The sequence below is a fragment of the Xenopus laevis genome, chromosome 5L (assembly GCF_017654675.1).
Source record: "Xenopus laevis strain J_2021 chromosome 5L, Xenopus_laevis_v10.1, whole genome shotgun sequence".
In the NCBI taxonomy this organism is placed as follows: Eukaryota; Metazoa; Chordata; class Amphibia; order Anura; family Pipidae; genus Xenopus; species Xenopus laevis.
In genome coordinates, this window is record NC_054379.1 from 17,238,645 (window position 1) to 17,255,444 (window position 16,800).

Consider the following 16,800-nt stretch of genomic DNA (forward strand, 5'->3'; position numbering starts at 1 on the left):
ACATTGCCCATGCCCTTAAGCTGATAAAGAGGTGGGGCATTGAGGCAGCAGAAATAACATCAACCCCAAGGAAGCAAATCTATGTCAGGGTACTAACCTCCTTCTTTACTGTCCCACTGGCTATAAGAGACTGTACCAGCAAAACCCTGGAGGAGATACTAAAGTATTTAAACAGCGTGAGACTCCCCCCAAAACTTTTTGATAACTCCTGGCTGACACTGCAGGGCAAGTTGTATGTGCGGGGCAACATGAAATATCTGAGTCATGTAAGAAAAGAGTGTCCCTGGGGGTGTGGGGTGGAGGAGAGTCAAGAGCACTTTTTGGTGGATTGTTCGGTGTCAAACAGTTTATATGAGGGTGTACTGAAGGTGTTGGGTATTTATAATATATGTGCTAATGACTATGCAGAAAGAGCCTATGGGATCATTCATAGGAAGCACCGCTATAACCAAGAGACTGTATTTATTATACTGTCAGTCATTCGCTATCATCTGTGGACTATCCGATGTATGAAAACCTTTGGGAAAGACAATCAATCAATAGACCAAACAATAAGTAAAATCTTAAGGGAAATTGTGTTTATTAAAGTCAATGAGATTCAGAAAAAAAGCTTGAATGAAAAAAATTGGTTGAACTTTGATTTCTCTTGGTCAAATTCTTTGTAAATAATGTACATATTGTAATATAATGTCATTTTGATATAATTTGAATTTGTTATGCTTTGTATTGTTTTTATTTTAAATAAAAATCCCTATCTGATCCCCATTGTAAGCAGCAGTCCTGTCCTGCTTTATGGCTGAGATTCTAGCTATCTGTATAACAGAACATTCTGTCCCAGTGGCTGCACAGATCCTATCTGATCCCTATTGTAAGCAGCAGTCCTGTCCTGCTTTATGGCTGAGATTCTAGCTATCTGTATAACAGAGCATTCTGTCGCAGTGGCTGCACAGATCCTATCTGATCCCCATTGTAAACAGCAGTCCTGTCCTGCTTTATGGCTGAGATTCTAGATATCTGTATAACAGAGCATTCTGTCCCAGTGGCTGCACAGATCCTATCTGATCCCCATTGTAAGCAGCAGTCCTGCCCTGCTTTATGGCAGCTGAGATTCTAGCTATCTGTATAACAGAGCATTCTGTCCCAGTGGCTGCACAGATCCTATCTGATCCCAATTGTAAGCAGCAGTACTGTCCTGCTTTATGGCTGAGATTCTAGCTATCTGTATAACAGAGCATTCTGTCACAGTGACTGCACAGATCCTATCTGATGCCCATTGTAAGCAGCAGTCCAGCCCTGCTTTATGGCAGCTGAGATTCTAGCTATCTGTATAACAGAACATTCTGTCCCAGTGACTGCACAGATCCTATCTGATGCCCATTGTAAGCAGCAGTCCAGCCCTGCTTTATGGCAGCTGAGATTCTAGCTATCTGTATAACAGAACAAAGATTTGGTTACAGTGACACAGATTAGTGGAAATCCAGAATATTACTGCCCTTAGTCTATCACACTTGCTAACAGAAAACCATGGAGGAGAAAACAGGCAAACCAGACCATGGCATCTGTGCCTGTAATGAGTGACAGCAATGCAATGGCACTGGGAATACTGGGGATGTCTCTATCTATTCCAGACACTTAAATAAACCCTTCCTACACTGATGGTGACACCAACTTTCCTCCAGACTCATTTCCTTTTGTCACCTGCACCTCCCTCTATAATAAAGGTTCATAATTCTGTGGCTACTAAAGCAAATAAAGTTCTGTCTTGCATAAAAAAGGGCATTAACTCAAGGGATGAAAACATAATTCTGCCTCTTTATAGGTCCCTGGTAAGGCCTCATCTGGAGTATGGGGGCAGTTTTGGACTCCAGTCCTTAAGAGGGATATAAATGAGCTGGAGAGAGTGCAGAGACTAAGTGCAACTAAACTGGTTAGAGGGAGGGAAGAGTTAAATTATGAGGGGAGACTGTCAAGGTTGGGGTTGTTTTCTCTGGAAAAAAGGCGCTTGCGAGGGGACATGATTACACTTTACAAGTACATTAGAGGACATTATAGACAAATAGCAGGGGACCTTTTTACCCATAAAGTGGATCACCGTACCAGAGGCCACCCCTTTAGACTAGAAGAAAAGAACTTTCATTTGAAGCAACGTAGGGGGTTCTTCACAGTCAGGACAGTGAGGTTGTGGAATGCACTGCCGGGTGATGTTGTGATGCTGATTCAGTTAATGACTATAAGAGGGACTTGGATGATTTCTTGGACAGACATAATATCAAAGGCTATTGTGATACTAAGCTCTATAGTTAGTATACGTATGGGTATATAGAATTTAATTAAAAGTAGGGAGGGGTGTGTGTATGGATACTGGGTTTTCATTTGGAGGGGTTGAACTTGATGGACTTTGTCTTTTTTCAACCCAATTTAACTAGTAACTATGTAACTATGTGTTTGGTCCTTTGATTTGTCCCATCTGACCTCCACTGGTAATAACAAACCAACAGAAATCAAGCTGGGGTATCATTTGTTAGGAGAGGGATTTGTTGGTGTGAGGCTGGCAGGATATTAATGCACAGCTCTACCCGTCTCCCATTACCCGGGTGAGATAGAGTTACACTATAATCTTTGCATAGATTCTCATTATACCAGAGTAACGAAGCGTGTAGGTGAGTATCCCCGGGGGGCAGAGGGAAACATTAAGCCATTCTATTCACACCTTGAACGGCTCCAGTCAGTGACTAGTGAACTCACTCGGTGATAGATTGTCACTTTGGCATATAAACAGCCTTCCATGAACTTCTGCCAATGGTGTTTAACTGTATTTGTGTTCTTATATAGTAAAGAAACAGGAATAAATGCATTGAAGGGTTGACATTCTTTGTACTAAGAACCCCTGTGATGCAAGGGGCCCAAAGCAAATGGCCTTCACCAAAACCAACCCAATCCAGTGCTGTTAGACGCTTCCTTCATGAGTCTCTGCCCAATAAGCTTTCGAATTTTAATACTTGGGGCACTGCTTCAGCGGAGTGTACATTAAAGGGGTTTTCATTAATATAGAAGACAATTATCACAAATGAGGTTTCCCCATAGCAACCAATCAGCAATTAGATTAGTCACAGACAAGTTAGAAAACAAAAATCTGATTGGTTGCTATGGGCAAGATCACCTGTGATGTTTGTCTCCAAATGTTAATAAATAAGCTCCTATATGTCATTTGGCTTCAGCACAGGAACAAGTATGGCAGCTCCATGAGTATATGAATGATAAAATAGACATGTACATTATGTTCCTTGTACACAATACCCAGTGCCATTATATACTACTGAAATTATTACATGGAATATAATTGCTCTTATAAAAGGGGTTATTTCTCCTTTAATGTATAACTGTTAATACTTACCCTTTTGGGCAGAGCCGTTTGCTTTGTGCAACGAGATTCCAGTATCACCATAAGGAATGTGCAGGATTCTGCTGAATCAGCTGAATGTTAAGGGCAATGTCCATCTCTCCTGCACGGAATTCCTGCCCCTCCCTGTGTAAAAGTGCCACATACTAGAGCCTGCTGGGAACAAAACGTGGCACCTCCCTGACAATTCTGGGCTGGCAAACTCTCTCCATGGCCAGTACCAGTGCCTCTGTGGATTTATTTCATGTTTAACAGAAACAACTGGATTTTTAAATACAAATCTGGGATTAAATCAACAGGCACAGGGAAACTGCAGCAGGGGAAGTAGAATAAACAGGGAGACCCCAACAGAAGATTTAGTGGAAGAATATAAGGATATTATAAGTCACCGAGGAGTTCCATGACCATATAAAAGCATGACGCCGAAGGTTACTTCTAATATCCTCATATTTTCCAACAAGGGATACTTTATTATAATACACAAGTTTTAGTGAGTCATGTGACAGAAATGACATCACTAAACTCCGTTTATCACTGATGACATCACTAAGCCGGATATAATTTACAAGATATTCATGGCTTTTATGTATTAGAACTGAATATGTAACAGCTGATCTGGGCAGGCTAAGCACCCCTACATTTTTATTATCCTCCACCTATGGGATGGGGAAACCTCAGAAAGGGGGGGGGGCTGGAAACTGCTTGGAAGAGGAAGTAAGAAGGGACTGGGAGAGCTCTTAATCGGTGGGAAATGATTGAGAAACTCCAGAAGAGGAAAGATTTAAGCGGGAAACCCTGGGAGACCCTAAAATACATTGGAAGACCTCAGGGAAAAAAACTGTAAGGAGTACGAGACCTCATTAGTTGGAGAAGGGACTGGGTGGCCCTACAAAAAGAAAGAGGGATGGGTGACCCTGCAAGATGAAAAATGAAGGAGGGATGGGTGACCCTACAAAAGGAAAAAGGGATGGGTGACCCTACAAAAGGAAAGAGGGATGGGTGATCCTACAAAAGGAAAGAGGGATGGGTGACCCTACAAAAGGAAAGAGGGATGGGTGACCCTACAAAAGGAACAAGGGATGGATGACCCTACAAAAGGAAGAAGGAATGGGTGACCCTACAAGATGAAAAGGAAAGAGGGTGGCTGAAGGAAAACCCCAAATGGTAAATTAGGGCAGGGAGAGCCCTGTAGGAAAAAGGCAGAAGGACTTGGGAGACCCCAGAGCACTGGTTGCCAATTGTTTTCAGTTCATGTCCTTCTTGCAGTTCCAGCCTTTGATCAGCCCCACCACCTCAGCTGATAAAATTAGTACAGATATAGGAAATATTATTGTATCCTTAATTTTAAGAATATATATGGCAGTAAATACATATTCACCCCAAGCTGGGCATTCAGGGGGTATCAAGGAGAACAAATGGCCATTAGTTGATATTGAACAAACAACCCCTAGTTTCCCTTTGCATGGCAGGTTATGGGTATGTATTATGCAAAGCTCTGCAGGTTGTATTCCTACAGCTGATATAGATAGAGCGCCTCTAATAAACTCCCTGCTATTATGCAGCTTTTGTAATGTACAGAGAACATTTTAAAGGGACAGTGACACCATTAGAGAAATACAATTGTAATGTTCTGGGCACACCAACGATACTCTTATTATAAGGAAAACAACATGGCATGTCCTGCCCATAGGTATCAATACAAATATACATGACGGAATGATCTGGGCACACATTAGGCTATGCCCTCAAACTTTAATATTTAAAGGAAACAATACGGCACCTCCCAACCATATGTATAAATACAAATATTCAGAGTAGGAATGATCTGGGCACACAGTAAGTTACAGCTACACGTTGTACTGTATATTTACAGGAAGAGGAGATGGTGCCTGTGAGAATAATGAAAGAGGTAAGGGTGACTATAATAATAATATAACAGAAGGCTCTGCTCCAAGGAAATCAGGACCTGTCCCAACCTGCCCCATTATATACGCTGCATGAGCTTCACTAAAATGATTAGACTAATTGATCGTGATCAGACTAATAACTGTACAAACAATACAACCAATCATTAGAATAATTACCATCTACAAGTGCCCAGAACACAATATGGACATAGAAAACATCATACATGTACGGGGGCAGCACGGTGGTGCAAGGGTTAACACATGCCACGCTGGGGTCCTGTGTTCAATTCCAGACTGGGCTCTATCTGCATATGTCTGTGTGGGTTTCCTCTGCTTTCCTTATACACCCCAAAAAAATATACAGGCGGGTTTATTGGCTCCTGCTAAAAGTCCCCTTGTGTGTGACTGTGATAGGGACATTAGATTGTAAGCTCTGCTGTGCCAGAGACAGAAATATAATCTGTACAGCACTGTGTATTATTGTTCTTTATTCATATAGTGCCTACATATTCCACGGTGCTGTATTTGTGTGTTTGCCGTTTGTACTGCCCCTGGGAAGGTTTCATTGGCTCCAGTGTTGGACTGGGGTGTACAAGGACTTCTACCCCCCCCCCCACCACACCCCCTCAGGGGCCCCTGACGCCAGGAAATCCCCCTTGGCCTCGCATCATCTCCACTCACTTGCCCCTGGACTGTGGGAACCAGTATAGAACAATTGCATAATGGTTGACATCTAACAGGCAACAATCAGGGTCACCATCAGAAATCATGGCACCCCATTCTACTCAGTTGGCAGGACACTCCTCCAGGGGTCCCTGCACCTAAGCTTTGTCCTGCCAACTTACTGGAATTGTCCCAATTAAAGATACGGACCACAATCAAACAAGAGGAGAATGACATTTTTGTTTATAACTAAAGTCCCCTTTGATTGTGAGCTCTCCAGGGCAGGTTCATCTGACCGCATTTATCCATATATACTTGTTGCATTAATTAAAATAGTTTCTGTCCGTTACACGGTCTATAAGAGCAGACTGTACAGAGCGGTTTAGTTGCGGCCTGCTGCTGGAATCGCTCTGCTCACATTGGTTGTTCATTAACCCTGCACGATGCTTGGCACTGGAACGGATTGGGTTAACTGTACAAGGCCGCTGGTATCAAACCCTGACCCTTCAAAGTCCTCTGCTACATAAACATCTCCTCCTTTCACTCATGTGTCGGCTATCGGCTGAGTGACTGGCGCAGGAGCTCGTACATCAGCTGATCCTGAGAAAGTGACGGAAAAAAAAAAAAAGCGTTAAAAGCCATCATCATCAATGTGAACTACAACTCCCATCATCCTTAGTCAGTCAACAGAAGAAGCTGAAGTGAGGCATCCTTGGCCACAGCTGTCAGAGATCAAGGGCATATAATCCATAGGGCAGTTATATTAAATATCTTTTCATTCTCTTGTCACATGGGAACAGTTGTATTTGTACTTATCAGTGTAAGTGCGACTCACACACAGTGCAACTGGGCACCGGATTCCTTACTGTCAATATTTAGAAAAGAACCTGGGAATGAGAGAACTTATTTGCCCAATAATGAGGGACATTTTCTTCTTTGCTCATTAAAGGGATACTGTCATGGGAAAAAATGTTTTTTTCCCCCACTGCACTGAAATCTGTTTCTCAAAAGAGTAAACAGATTTTTTTAGATTTCATTTTGATATCTGACATGGGGCTAGACATATTGTCAGTTTCCCAGCTGCCCCCAGTCATGTGACTTGTGCACTGGTAAACTTCACTCTTTAGGGCAGAGACACATGTGGAGATCCGGGGAGATTAGTCACCCGGCGACAAATCGCCTCTACTTAGGGCGACTAATCTCCCCAAACTGCCTTCCTGCCTGTTACAATCTAAATCGCCGATGGGATGGCACTCGAGCGCTTCATTTTCTGAAGTCGCCTAAAGTTTCCTCTTGGCGCGACTTCGGCAAAGGAATTGCTCCGAGTGCCATCCCGCTGGCAATTTAGATTCTAGCCAGCGGGAAGGCAGTTCGGGGAGATTAGTCGCCCGAATCTCCACCTGTCTCTGCCCTTACTGCAAGTTGAAGTGGTATCACCCCCTCCCCTTTCCCCCCAGCAGCCTAACAACAGAACAATGGGAAGGTAACCAGATAACAGCTCCCTAACACAAGATAACAGCTGCCTGGTAGATCTAAGAACAGCACTCAATAGTAAAATCCAGGTCCCACTGAGACACATTCAGTTACATTGAGTAGGAGAAACAACAGCTTGCCAGAAAGCAGTTCCATCCTAAAGTGCTGGCTCTTTCTGAAATCACATGACCAGGCAAAATGACCTGAGATGCACCTACACACCAATATTACAACTAAAAAAATACACTTGCTGGTTCAGGAATGACATTTAATATTGTAGGGTGAATTATTTGCAGTGTAAACAGTGTCATTTAGAAATAACAACATCATAAAAATCATGACAGAATCCCTTTAAACTGCAAAGATTAAATCAAGTGTGGGAATGTATAGAGCTCTGTCTGCCCCACCATGCCGAGGTATCATTCATTAATGAACATGATTATTACAGACATCCCAACTGCCATTCTCACACATGTAATGAATATGTTTGGGGCGCCGGCAGTCCTCAGCGAGATGCCAGGGAGCGGGAATACAAACAGAACTGTCACACAGAGGAACAAAGTGCTAGTGTTGCACCACTGTAACTGCTGCCATTTCACCAGCCCCCACAATCATTATTTAATTATGATCCTGACCCACTACTACTGAAATACTCCCAGGCAATTAAAGAGTTGTGGCTTCAAACTGCATTTCTAGGAGTAGGTACATGTTGTGCCACAGTAAATCTTTACTTACAAGGTTGTGGCTCCTTATTTGCCCACAAACCTGCACAGAACTGCACTTTCCCTTCCCACCTGTTCACTTAAAGAGATCAAATATAGAGGAAAAGGGACTTTATACCCTAAACCAGACATGCTGAATTATGCTTAGTACATGGGAATACCTATGCTGCCATAGTTTTATGGTATCTCTCTGTACAGGCTATGAGCAAACTTAGGGACTGTTCCTGCTGAATTGTGCTTAGTACAGGCAAATACCTAGGCTGCCATATCTTTATGGGATCTCTCTGTACAGGATCTGAGCATACATAGGGGCTGTTCCTGCTGAATTGTGGTTAGTACAGGGGAATACTTATGCTGTCATAGTTTTATAGTATCTCTCTGTATAGACTATGAGCAAACTTAGGGGCTGTTCCTGCTGAATTGTGCTTAGTACAGGGGAATACCTATGCTGCCATAGTTTTATGGTATCTCTCTGTACAGACTATGAGCAAACTTAGGGGACTGTTCCTGCTGAATTGTGCTTAGTACAGGGGAATACCTATGCTGCCATAGTTTTATGGGATCTCTCTGTACAGACTATGAGCAAACTTAGGGGACTGTTCCTGCTGAATTGTGCTTAGTACAGGGGAATACCTATGCTGCCATAGTTTTATGGGATCTCTCTGTAAAGTTTTACCAAATGCGTCAAGAACATGTTGCCTGGAACAGTGACACCTTCACAGGAAACAAAAATAGGGGCACAATCCCCCCTTTACACTCACCTTCTTGGACACTGAGGGTTTCACTTTATTAAAAGCTTCTTCAAAATTCCTTTGGCTCACCTTGATCTGCCCTATAATTCAGGCAACAACAAAATACATTTTTCTGGTTAGTTTATTTCCTACAACTCCCCTATGCACAGGCTTTGGATGGGGGGTACAGAGAGTGACATTCTAATCCAGTCTTGTGCAACAACAACTCTCCTGCTTGGAGAACGAGTATACAGACAGATTTTTGTCTTGGGAATGATTTGACAGGCCAAAAAAAAAAAAAAAAAGTTTTTCCGCCTAACACACTAATTGACTCCACTAAATTCAACTGGAAAATTACAGTGTCAGTCGTTTCCTTTACATTAAATGAATTGCATACTGTAAATGAGAATGCTGCAAGGCAACTCCCACACTGCAGGACCTTCCTATACTTTCTCATCACTGCATTAAACACAAGTAGGGTTAACTTACCCTTTGAATCTCTTACAGAGGCACATTTAATGGTGACTGCAGGGAGTCTGTAGCTTATCAACAGTGTTGCAGTTTCCATTCCTATAGATCAGGGATCCCCAACCTTTTTCACCCGTGAGCAACATTCAGAAGAAAAAGGAGCTAGGGAGCAACACTAGCAAGAAAAATGTTCTTGGGGTGCCAAATAAGTGCTGTGATTGGCCATTTGGTAGCCCCTATGTGGATTGTAAACCTACATTGAGACTCTGTTTGGCAGTAAACCTGGTTTTTATGCAACCAAAACTTGCCTCCAAGCCTGGAATTCAAAAATAAGCAGCTGCTTTGAGGCCACTGGGAGCAACATCCAAGGGGTTGGAGAGCAACATGTTGCTCACGAGCTACTGGTTGGGGATCACTGCTATAGATCAATGACACAGTGAAGCCCAACTTACCTGGGTTTGTGTGCGGCTCCTGCACTAACATCTCTTGCCTCAGGGCACTTATTGAAGCTTCCCGTACAAGGGCCGAGAGATCAGCACCCCTGCGGAGAAGATACAATTATTCACTACTGGGTTATATTCAAAGTGGGATGTCTTCCCATGCTCTCTCTGAGGGTGGCGCTCATTCTTAACAGGCAGGAGGCACTAATCTAAATACAGCAATGCCTTGTGCTTAAAGGAACAGTAACCCCCAAAAGTGTTTTAAACTAATGAAAATTTCATGTAGTGTCGCCCTGCACTGGTAAAACTGGTGTGTTTGCTCCAGAAACACTATTATAGTTCATATAAACAAGCTGCTGTGTAGCCATGGTGGAAATTGAAAAAAGTCTATATGGTACAGGTTAAATAGTGGATAACAGATAACACCATTATGTCCTACAGAGCTTATCTGATATCTGCTGTGTAACCTGAGCCTTTTCTCCTTTGAATGGCTGCCCCCTTGCTACACAGCAGCTTATTTATATAAACAATAGTAGTGTTTCTGAAGCAAACAGCAGTTTTACCAGTGCAGAGAAACACAGCATTATGTTTTTATTACTTTAAACACTTACATTTTTTATGTTAATGTTCCTATAACCTATACTGATGGCTGGGCAGCCACCTGGGGGTATAGGGTTTACTACACTCAAGGGGCCCTGAGAGGTATAAATGTGTGATCCGTGGGCCAAGAAAGGGGTGGGGTTTGTGGGAGAGTGGGCGGGGTTTGGGTGGATCATGGGCATGGGTCGATCAAGGATGTAGTTGTAATTTCATTCTACTTGCCGACAGGGCCCTCTGCCAAGGGGCCCTGGTAGGATTGCCACCTTTTCTGGAAAATAATACCGGCTTTCCTATGTTTTTATGGTTTTTCCCCTATCAATAACATTGGCATCAAGCAACATTTTTACCGGCCAGGTGGCAACCCTAGGCCCAGGTGACGAAAAGGCTAATAATTGGAGGCCACTGGGGAGGGAGGGCCCTGCTATATTATTACTATGGGTCTCTAATTCCTGGCTGCAGTCATAAAATGTAAATAAAAGTTGGCAGTTGCTGGCAATGGGTATAAAAAGATGGTGACAAGTGAATGGGACGGAGGGGCAGTCGCCATGATTGGGAATAAGCTGGCAGACTGGGTATGCTGTGGGACTGTAGAATGGTCTGTCATGTATGTTTAGCTCATAAACGGGCAATTCAAATATGCCAGGATTAGCCAAACTGTCCAAACACAACACCCACGGAATTAGATGAAAAGGGGCTTCAAATATCTTTGAACTATTGCAGGACAACAACTGGGGTTCCAAAGAGCAATAACGGTGCCAGTATCCCCAAAAGGACCCTACATAGAACCCCTCGTAATTATCGTTTTGAGACTTACGGCGCCAGCAACTTACGTGAAGCAGTCGCAGCGCACGTCACTAGCAATCGTTTCCAGGTTGACATCGGCTTCCAAGGGCGGGCGGGTTCCATCCTACAGAAAGGAGATGGGGTAGAAGGGAGTTTGAAAGTACAAATGTTATATCCCCTGACAAAGACTGTGTTCCTTTCAAGGCAGGGGTCCCCACCCTTTTTTAACTGTGAGCCACATTAAAATGTAAAAAGCAAAAACAGTTCCTAGGTGATGCAAATAAGGGCTGTGATTGGCTATTGGCAACCCCTATATGGACTGGCAGCCAACAGGAGGCTCTGTGTGTCAGTACATCTGGTTTTTATGCAACTAAAACTTGCCTCCAAGCCTGAAATTCAAAAATAAGCCCCTACTTTGAGGCCATTGGGCGCAACATCAAAGGGGTTGGCGAGAACATTTCCTTACCTTAGTGATAGTCTTTAATATTGCAAACCGGTCGGCAGGGGGAGGAAGCCCCACGTACAGTGTTTTATCGAGGCGTCCGGGTCGCAGGATGGCTGGGTCAATGATATCTAGAAAGGTGTGCGGCAAGAAGGAATAGAAAGGAATATGAGAATGAACCAACTAAGAACACTGGCATAAACCTGTATGTATTCACCAGATGTACTTCCCTTATTGAAATTAATTACATCTAGGCCACACCTTTCCACCCCAAAATAGGTTTTAAAGGGGTCCTTTAAATTAAAATGTTAAATTGAGCAACAATGCAATGATACCTAAGCCAGAATTGGCCGAAAGAGTATATTTTGGCCGATTTGGGTCACCTTTAAATTAACTTTTAGTATGATATAGAGAGTGATATTATTAGACAATTTGCAATTGGTTTTTATTTATTTTTTATTTGTGTTTTTTGAGTTTTTTAGCTTTTTATTATGTATCTCTCCAGTTTGCAATTTCAGCCGTCTGGTTGCTAGGGCCCAAATTACCCTAGCAACCATGCATTGATTTGAATAAGAGACGGTAATATGAATAGGAAATGCCTGAATAGAAAGATGAATAATAAAAAGTAGCAACAATACATCTGTAGCCTTAAAGAGCATTTGTTTTTTATAGATGGGGTCAGTGACCCCCATTTGAAAGCTGGAAGGAGTCCGAAGAAGAAGGCAAAACATTCATAAACCATAAAAAATAAAGGTCAGCTGAAAAGTTGCTTAGAATTGGTTAATCTATAATATACTAAAAGTTAACTTAAAGGTGAAGCACCCGTTTAAAGTCATGTGCAAGATTTCTGAAGCCAACAGAATTTAAATTTTTTGGTCTGGACATGTGGCTACAGGCCTGCAGTTCTGCTTCGCTGGCAGCTGCTCAGTTTTAGATGCAGGCTCTATTACCGCATGCATTGATATGAGTGTAAATAAGCAATGGAATCCACTCTATCCTGGAGAAGGCAGGCGCTGCTGGATTCCTGTTGAGAATTCTGATACTATGGACCTGCGATATCAGTCGCAATAATTGGAAAGCAGCGCACGTTCTCTAAATCTGATTTATTGCTGTGTTGATCAGTCTGTAGGACAGATGATAAAGTTCTGTTTGGTAATCAGAGAAGAGAGCAGATAAATTATACAGTAAGTGGTGTCACGCCCTGTTATTCCAAGTCAAGCTACAGCCGCAGGGCCTGCCTTTACTTTAACACTTTCCTAGGTCACATTGAGATGCTTTATCACTGAAGTTCCCTCGACACCAACACTTCTACCTCTACTTAAACAAACAGCACTTGGCTAGAGTAAATAATGAGTAAGTACTCGCTACTGTATCCCGGCCTTATCTTATCAGCTCACCCCCTGCCGCCCGGAGTCACCTCCATTAGGGATCCAACAGCTTGCACTAGAGACAAGGCAATCGATAGGGAACGTAACGAATGTCAATATGGATCAAGGTAAATTGTGGCCACACAGCGTGTCTGTGTTACATAAGTGCAGGGATCCCCAACCTTTTGAACCCGTGAGCAACATTCAGAAGTAAAAGGAGTTGGGGAGCAACACTAGCATGAAAAATGTTCTTGGGGTGCCAAATAAGTGCTGTGATTGGCCATTTAGTAGCCCCTATGTGGATTGTCAACCTACATTGAGGCTCTGTTTGGCAGTGCACCTGGTTTTTATACAACCACAACTTGCCTCCAAGCCTGAAATTCAAAATAATCATGTTTTGAGGCCACTGGGAGCAACATCCAAGGGGTTGGAGAGCAACATGTTGCTCATGAGATACTGGTTGGGGATCACTGCATAAGTGTATGGCAACTTCACAGTCCTGTGGTTGAAGCTGGAATAAAAAGGGGGCTCTGGAAATGCAGACTTCATCTTTTGGTGTTGCGCTGGGAGTTGTAGTTTATATAAATAAGCTGCTGTGGGGCAGCCGCTTGTGCTGAATTAGTGCAATAGGGCACATAGATAAGAGATGCACTGTATAGAATACAATGGCTTTAGTTCTTACACAGGAAGATAAACAGGGGCAAATGCTCTTCATGGTTATAGAATAAAGCCTCTTCGTAAATCGGACCAAATATTTACTATACGCGCCTTGTATATAGTGATAGTATGTATGTTGGGTGCTTGGTGTTGCAGATCTTACCTGGCCGGTTTGTTGCTGCCATTATGAATACCTGCCGGCGGCTTTCAAGTCCGTCCATCTCAGTCAGCAGCTGGTTCACTACCCGCACGCTGGCACCTGACTGTAGTAATAATGGGTACAGTGACCACACAAGATATATCCAAAGAAGGAATGTTCTGGGCATGCAGTAGGCTATACCCTCATACTGTACTGTCTAAGGAAAACAACAAGGCAGCTCCTACCATATGTACAAATACAAATAAACAGAGAAGGAATGTTCTGGGCACGCAGTAGGCTATACCCTCATACATGTTACTGGGCCCCACAGGAAAATAATTTTAGGGCCCCCAAAATATCCAGAGATTGCCCTGTTTTACAAATAAATGTTGAAATTATTTGGGGCTCATGGGGCCCCCTAGATCCTCTGGGTCTGCCCCCTTGCAGCCGCAGGGTCTTCTTCCTCTATAGTTATGCCCCTGGTTCTGGGCACTCAGTAAGCTATACCCTCATACTGTACTGTCTAAGGAAAACAACAAGGCAGCTCCTACCCATATGTATAAATATATATAAATATACAGAGAAGGAATGTTCTGGGCACACAATATGCTGTACCCTCATAGAAGCTGTACTGTCTAAGAGAAACAATATGGCAGCTCTCGCTCTCTCTCTCTTTTTTGCACCTAAGGTGCCAAACACTCTATATAAAAACAAAGAGCAGCTGAGAAAAGACTGAATACAAGAAATTCATGTTAAGAATGAGTTGAAGTGTAAAGACATTCTGCAGGAGACTGGCTGTACTCACATGGTAACTGAAGGGTGTTTAACCCATTATGTCTTGACTAGAATAGTAATTTCCTTTAGAGGTGAGCGTAGCCTACCCATAATGCCAACAAGCATAAAGCTCCTTCTACTTTCCCCAGAAGGCCCGGGGCAGCAACCTGAGCTGCTGTGTTACTGGGAAAAGCAGGTAACAGTGGGACATATATGTGTATGAAAATTAACTCATTTACATAAACTTCCTAAAGACACCAACCTGCACTTGCATGAGACGGTGTTGCAACAACAACTCGCAGGTACCCTCCCCACCCTGAGTGAACAGGAGTTATGGCACGTAGCATTTATTTTAAATATATAGATACTGGAGGATCTGTCACGTGGTACCTTGAAGGGAAAGTGTCTATAATACGTTTTTATATTTCCTATTTCCTTTAGTACAGTAGTGTGGAGCATGCAGAGAACCTTCCATCTCTGTATATATAAATATGGCTGGGAGCTGCCATATTGTACCTTAGGAAGCACAGAGGAAAGACATAAGTTACTGTGTGAACAGATCAATTCATTTTTGTGCCTACAAGAAAGATTTCCAGAATTTAAGGTGCAACTGTGAGTGTTGCCTGAAAAAACATTCCAAATTCATAATACTACTACAATCATTTACATTCACCCTAAACGCCCTTAAGTGACCTTTGGAGCAAAAAGACATTCTCCCCAAATCTCCCCCAGTTAGTCTGGGCCCCCTTTGCTCATAACAAGGTTACAGATATATAGAAACATTGGGGTAACAGTCACCCTGCTATAGTTCCAGGGGTACCCAGGGCACAAATGAGCACTCACCCCAAATCTCCCCCTAACTGGCCTTCAGGCTGGGCCCCCTTAGCTCATAACAAATTTTACAGATATATAGAAACATTGGGGTAACAGTCAACCTGCTATAGTTCCAGGGGTACCCAGGGCACAAATAAGCACTCACCCCAAATCTCCCCCTAACTGGCCTTCAGGCTGGGCCCCCTTAGCTCATAACAAGGTTACAGATATATAGAAATATTGGGGTAACAGTCACCCTGCTATAGTTCCAGGGGTACCCAGGACACAAATAAGCACTCACCCCAAATCTCCCCCTAACTACTCTAGAGAGGTTACTGCATAATTGTGAGCCATTGTTTGCCAAGGGCTGCGTCTGTACCTGTGATCTGAATAAATACCCCATGTAAAGATGCCAGCGTGTGGTGGCAATGGAGCAAGACTGGGCACACAAGTGAGATTTACACTGGGTTATAATATAATAATTCCCACAGGAAAGGCTTTGGTTTGTATTGTGTGTATTCAGCTGCCTGTAAATAATATCACCCCGGAGGCAAATAGCAAGATTCAAATAAGAAAGGGAACAATAGCTATCATTATTAGGCTTTGTTTATATAGAACTCATGAGCTTACACAGAGCTGGGCATCGGTCCCTGTGCCATTGGAGTGTGGGAAGAAACCCACGCATAACAAAGACCTAGAACCAATAAGCACCTATGCTGCCCTCTACCTCCCAGCTGTAGTAACGACAGGCTGCCTTATAGTTCAGGGACCAGAAGTGCTGCACAATATGAGGGTCAGGCTTTGTGTTAAGGGAATGCTGCCCACCCCCACCACCACCAGCCCAGCACCCCACACATATCTGTGGTATTCCCGGCTATCCTAAACCCACACCAAAGGCTTGAAGTGGTTACTTACATCATGTCCAGATCTACGTGGGCAGAGAGCATCGATCTCATCAAAAAATATCACACAAGGAGAAGAGTTTGTAGCCCTCTGGAAGACTTGTCGGACTGCGCGTTCACTCTCTCCAACGTACTGCCCGATGGGGGGAAAGAAGAACGAAACTGAATCATTCACTGCCAGGCAGAGACTTTTAAAATCTTTCACACATTTTTCAACTGTCACACACGGCATTTTGACCGATGTTGGGTTCACATCCTCGCCCTGCCTGACACTTCTTCTCAGTAAAATGACTGGGAAACATGGAATGAGAGGAAAGGAAGGTATGCTCAGTGGGCTCTGAGCAGCTTAGGGCTCGTCACTAATTATCCAGCAGAAAATGAGCTTCCCCTGTAATATAAGCTGATGCTACAGGTTTGCTGATTATTAAATTCTGATGCTAATTGCACTGGTTTCTGTGCTGCCATGTAGTAATTATCTGTATTAATTACTAACATATTGTGACATTTCTATTCTATGTG

General features: G+C 43.2%; 1 protein-coding gene across 1 annotated transcript in view; it reads right to left on the reverse strand.

Moving 5' to 3' along the window:
- Positions 1–5,006: 5,006 nt before the first annotated feature.
- nvl.L (nuclear VCP like L homeolog) overlaps positions 5,007–16,800 on the reverse strand; it is a 31,849-nt gene continuing 20,055 nt past the window's right edge. Inside the window, exons 18-24 of the mRNA XM_041562567.1 lie at positions 16,295–16,414; positions 13,817–13,916; positions 11,654–11,760; positions 11,235–11,311; positions 9,817–9,905; positions 8,927–8,997; positions 5,007–6,570 (exon numbers count right to left, since the gene is read on the reverse strand). Of these exons, the coding sequence (XP_041418501.1) occupies positions 6,526–6,570; positions 8,927–8,997; positions 9,817–9,905; positions 11,235–11,311; positions 11,654–11,760; positions 13,817–13,916; positions 16,295–16,414 (609 nt within the window). The 3' untranslated portion in view covers positions 5,007–6,525. The remainder of the gene's footprint in view (positions 6,571–8,926; positions 8,998–9,816; positions 9,906–11,234; positions 11,312–11,653; positions 11,761–13,816; positions 13,917–16,294; positions 16,415–16,800) is intronic.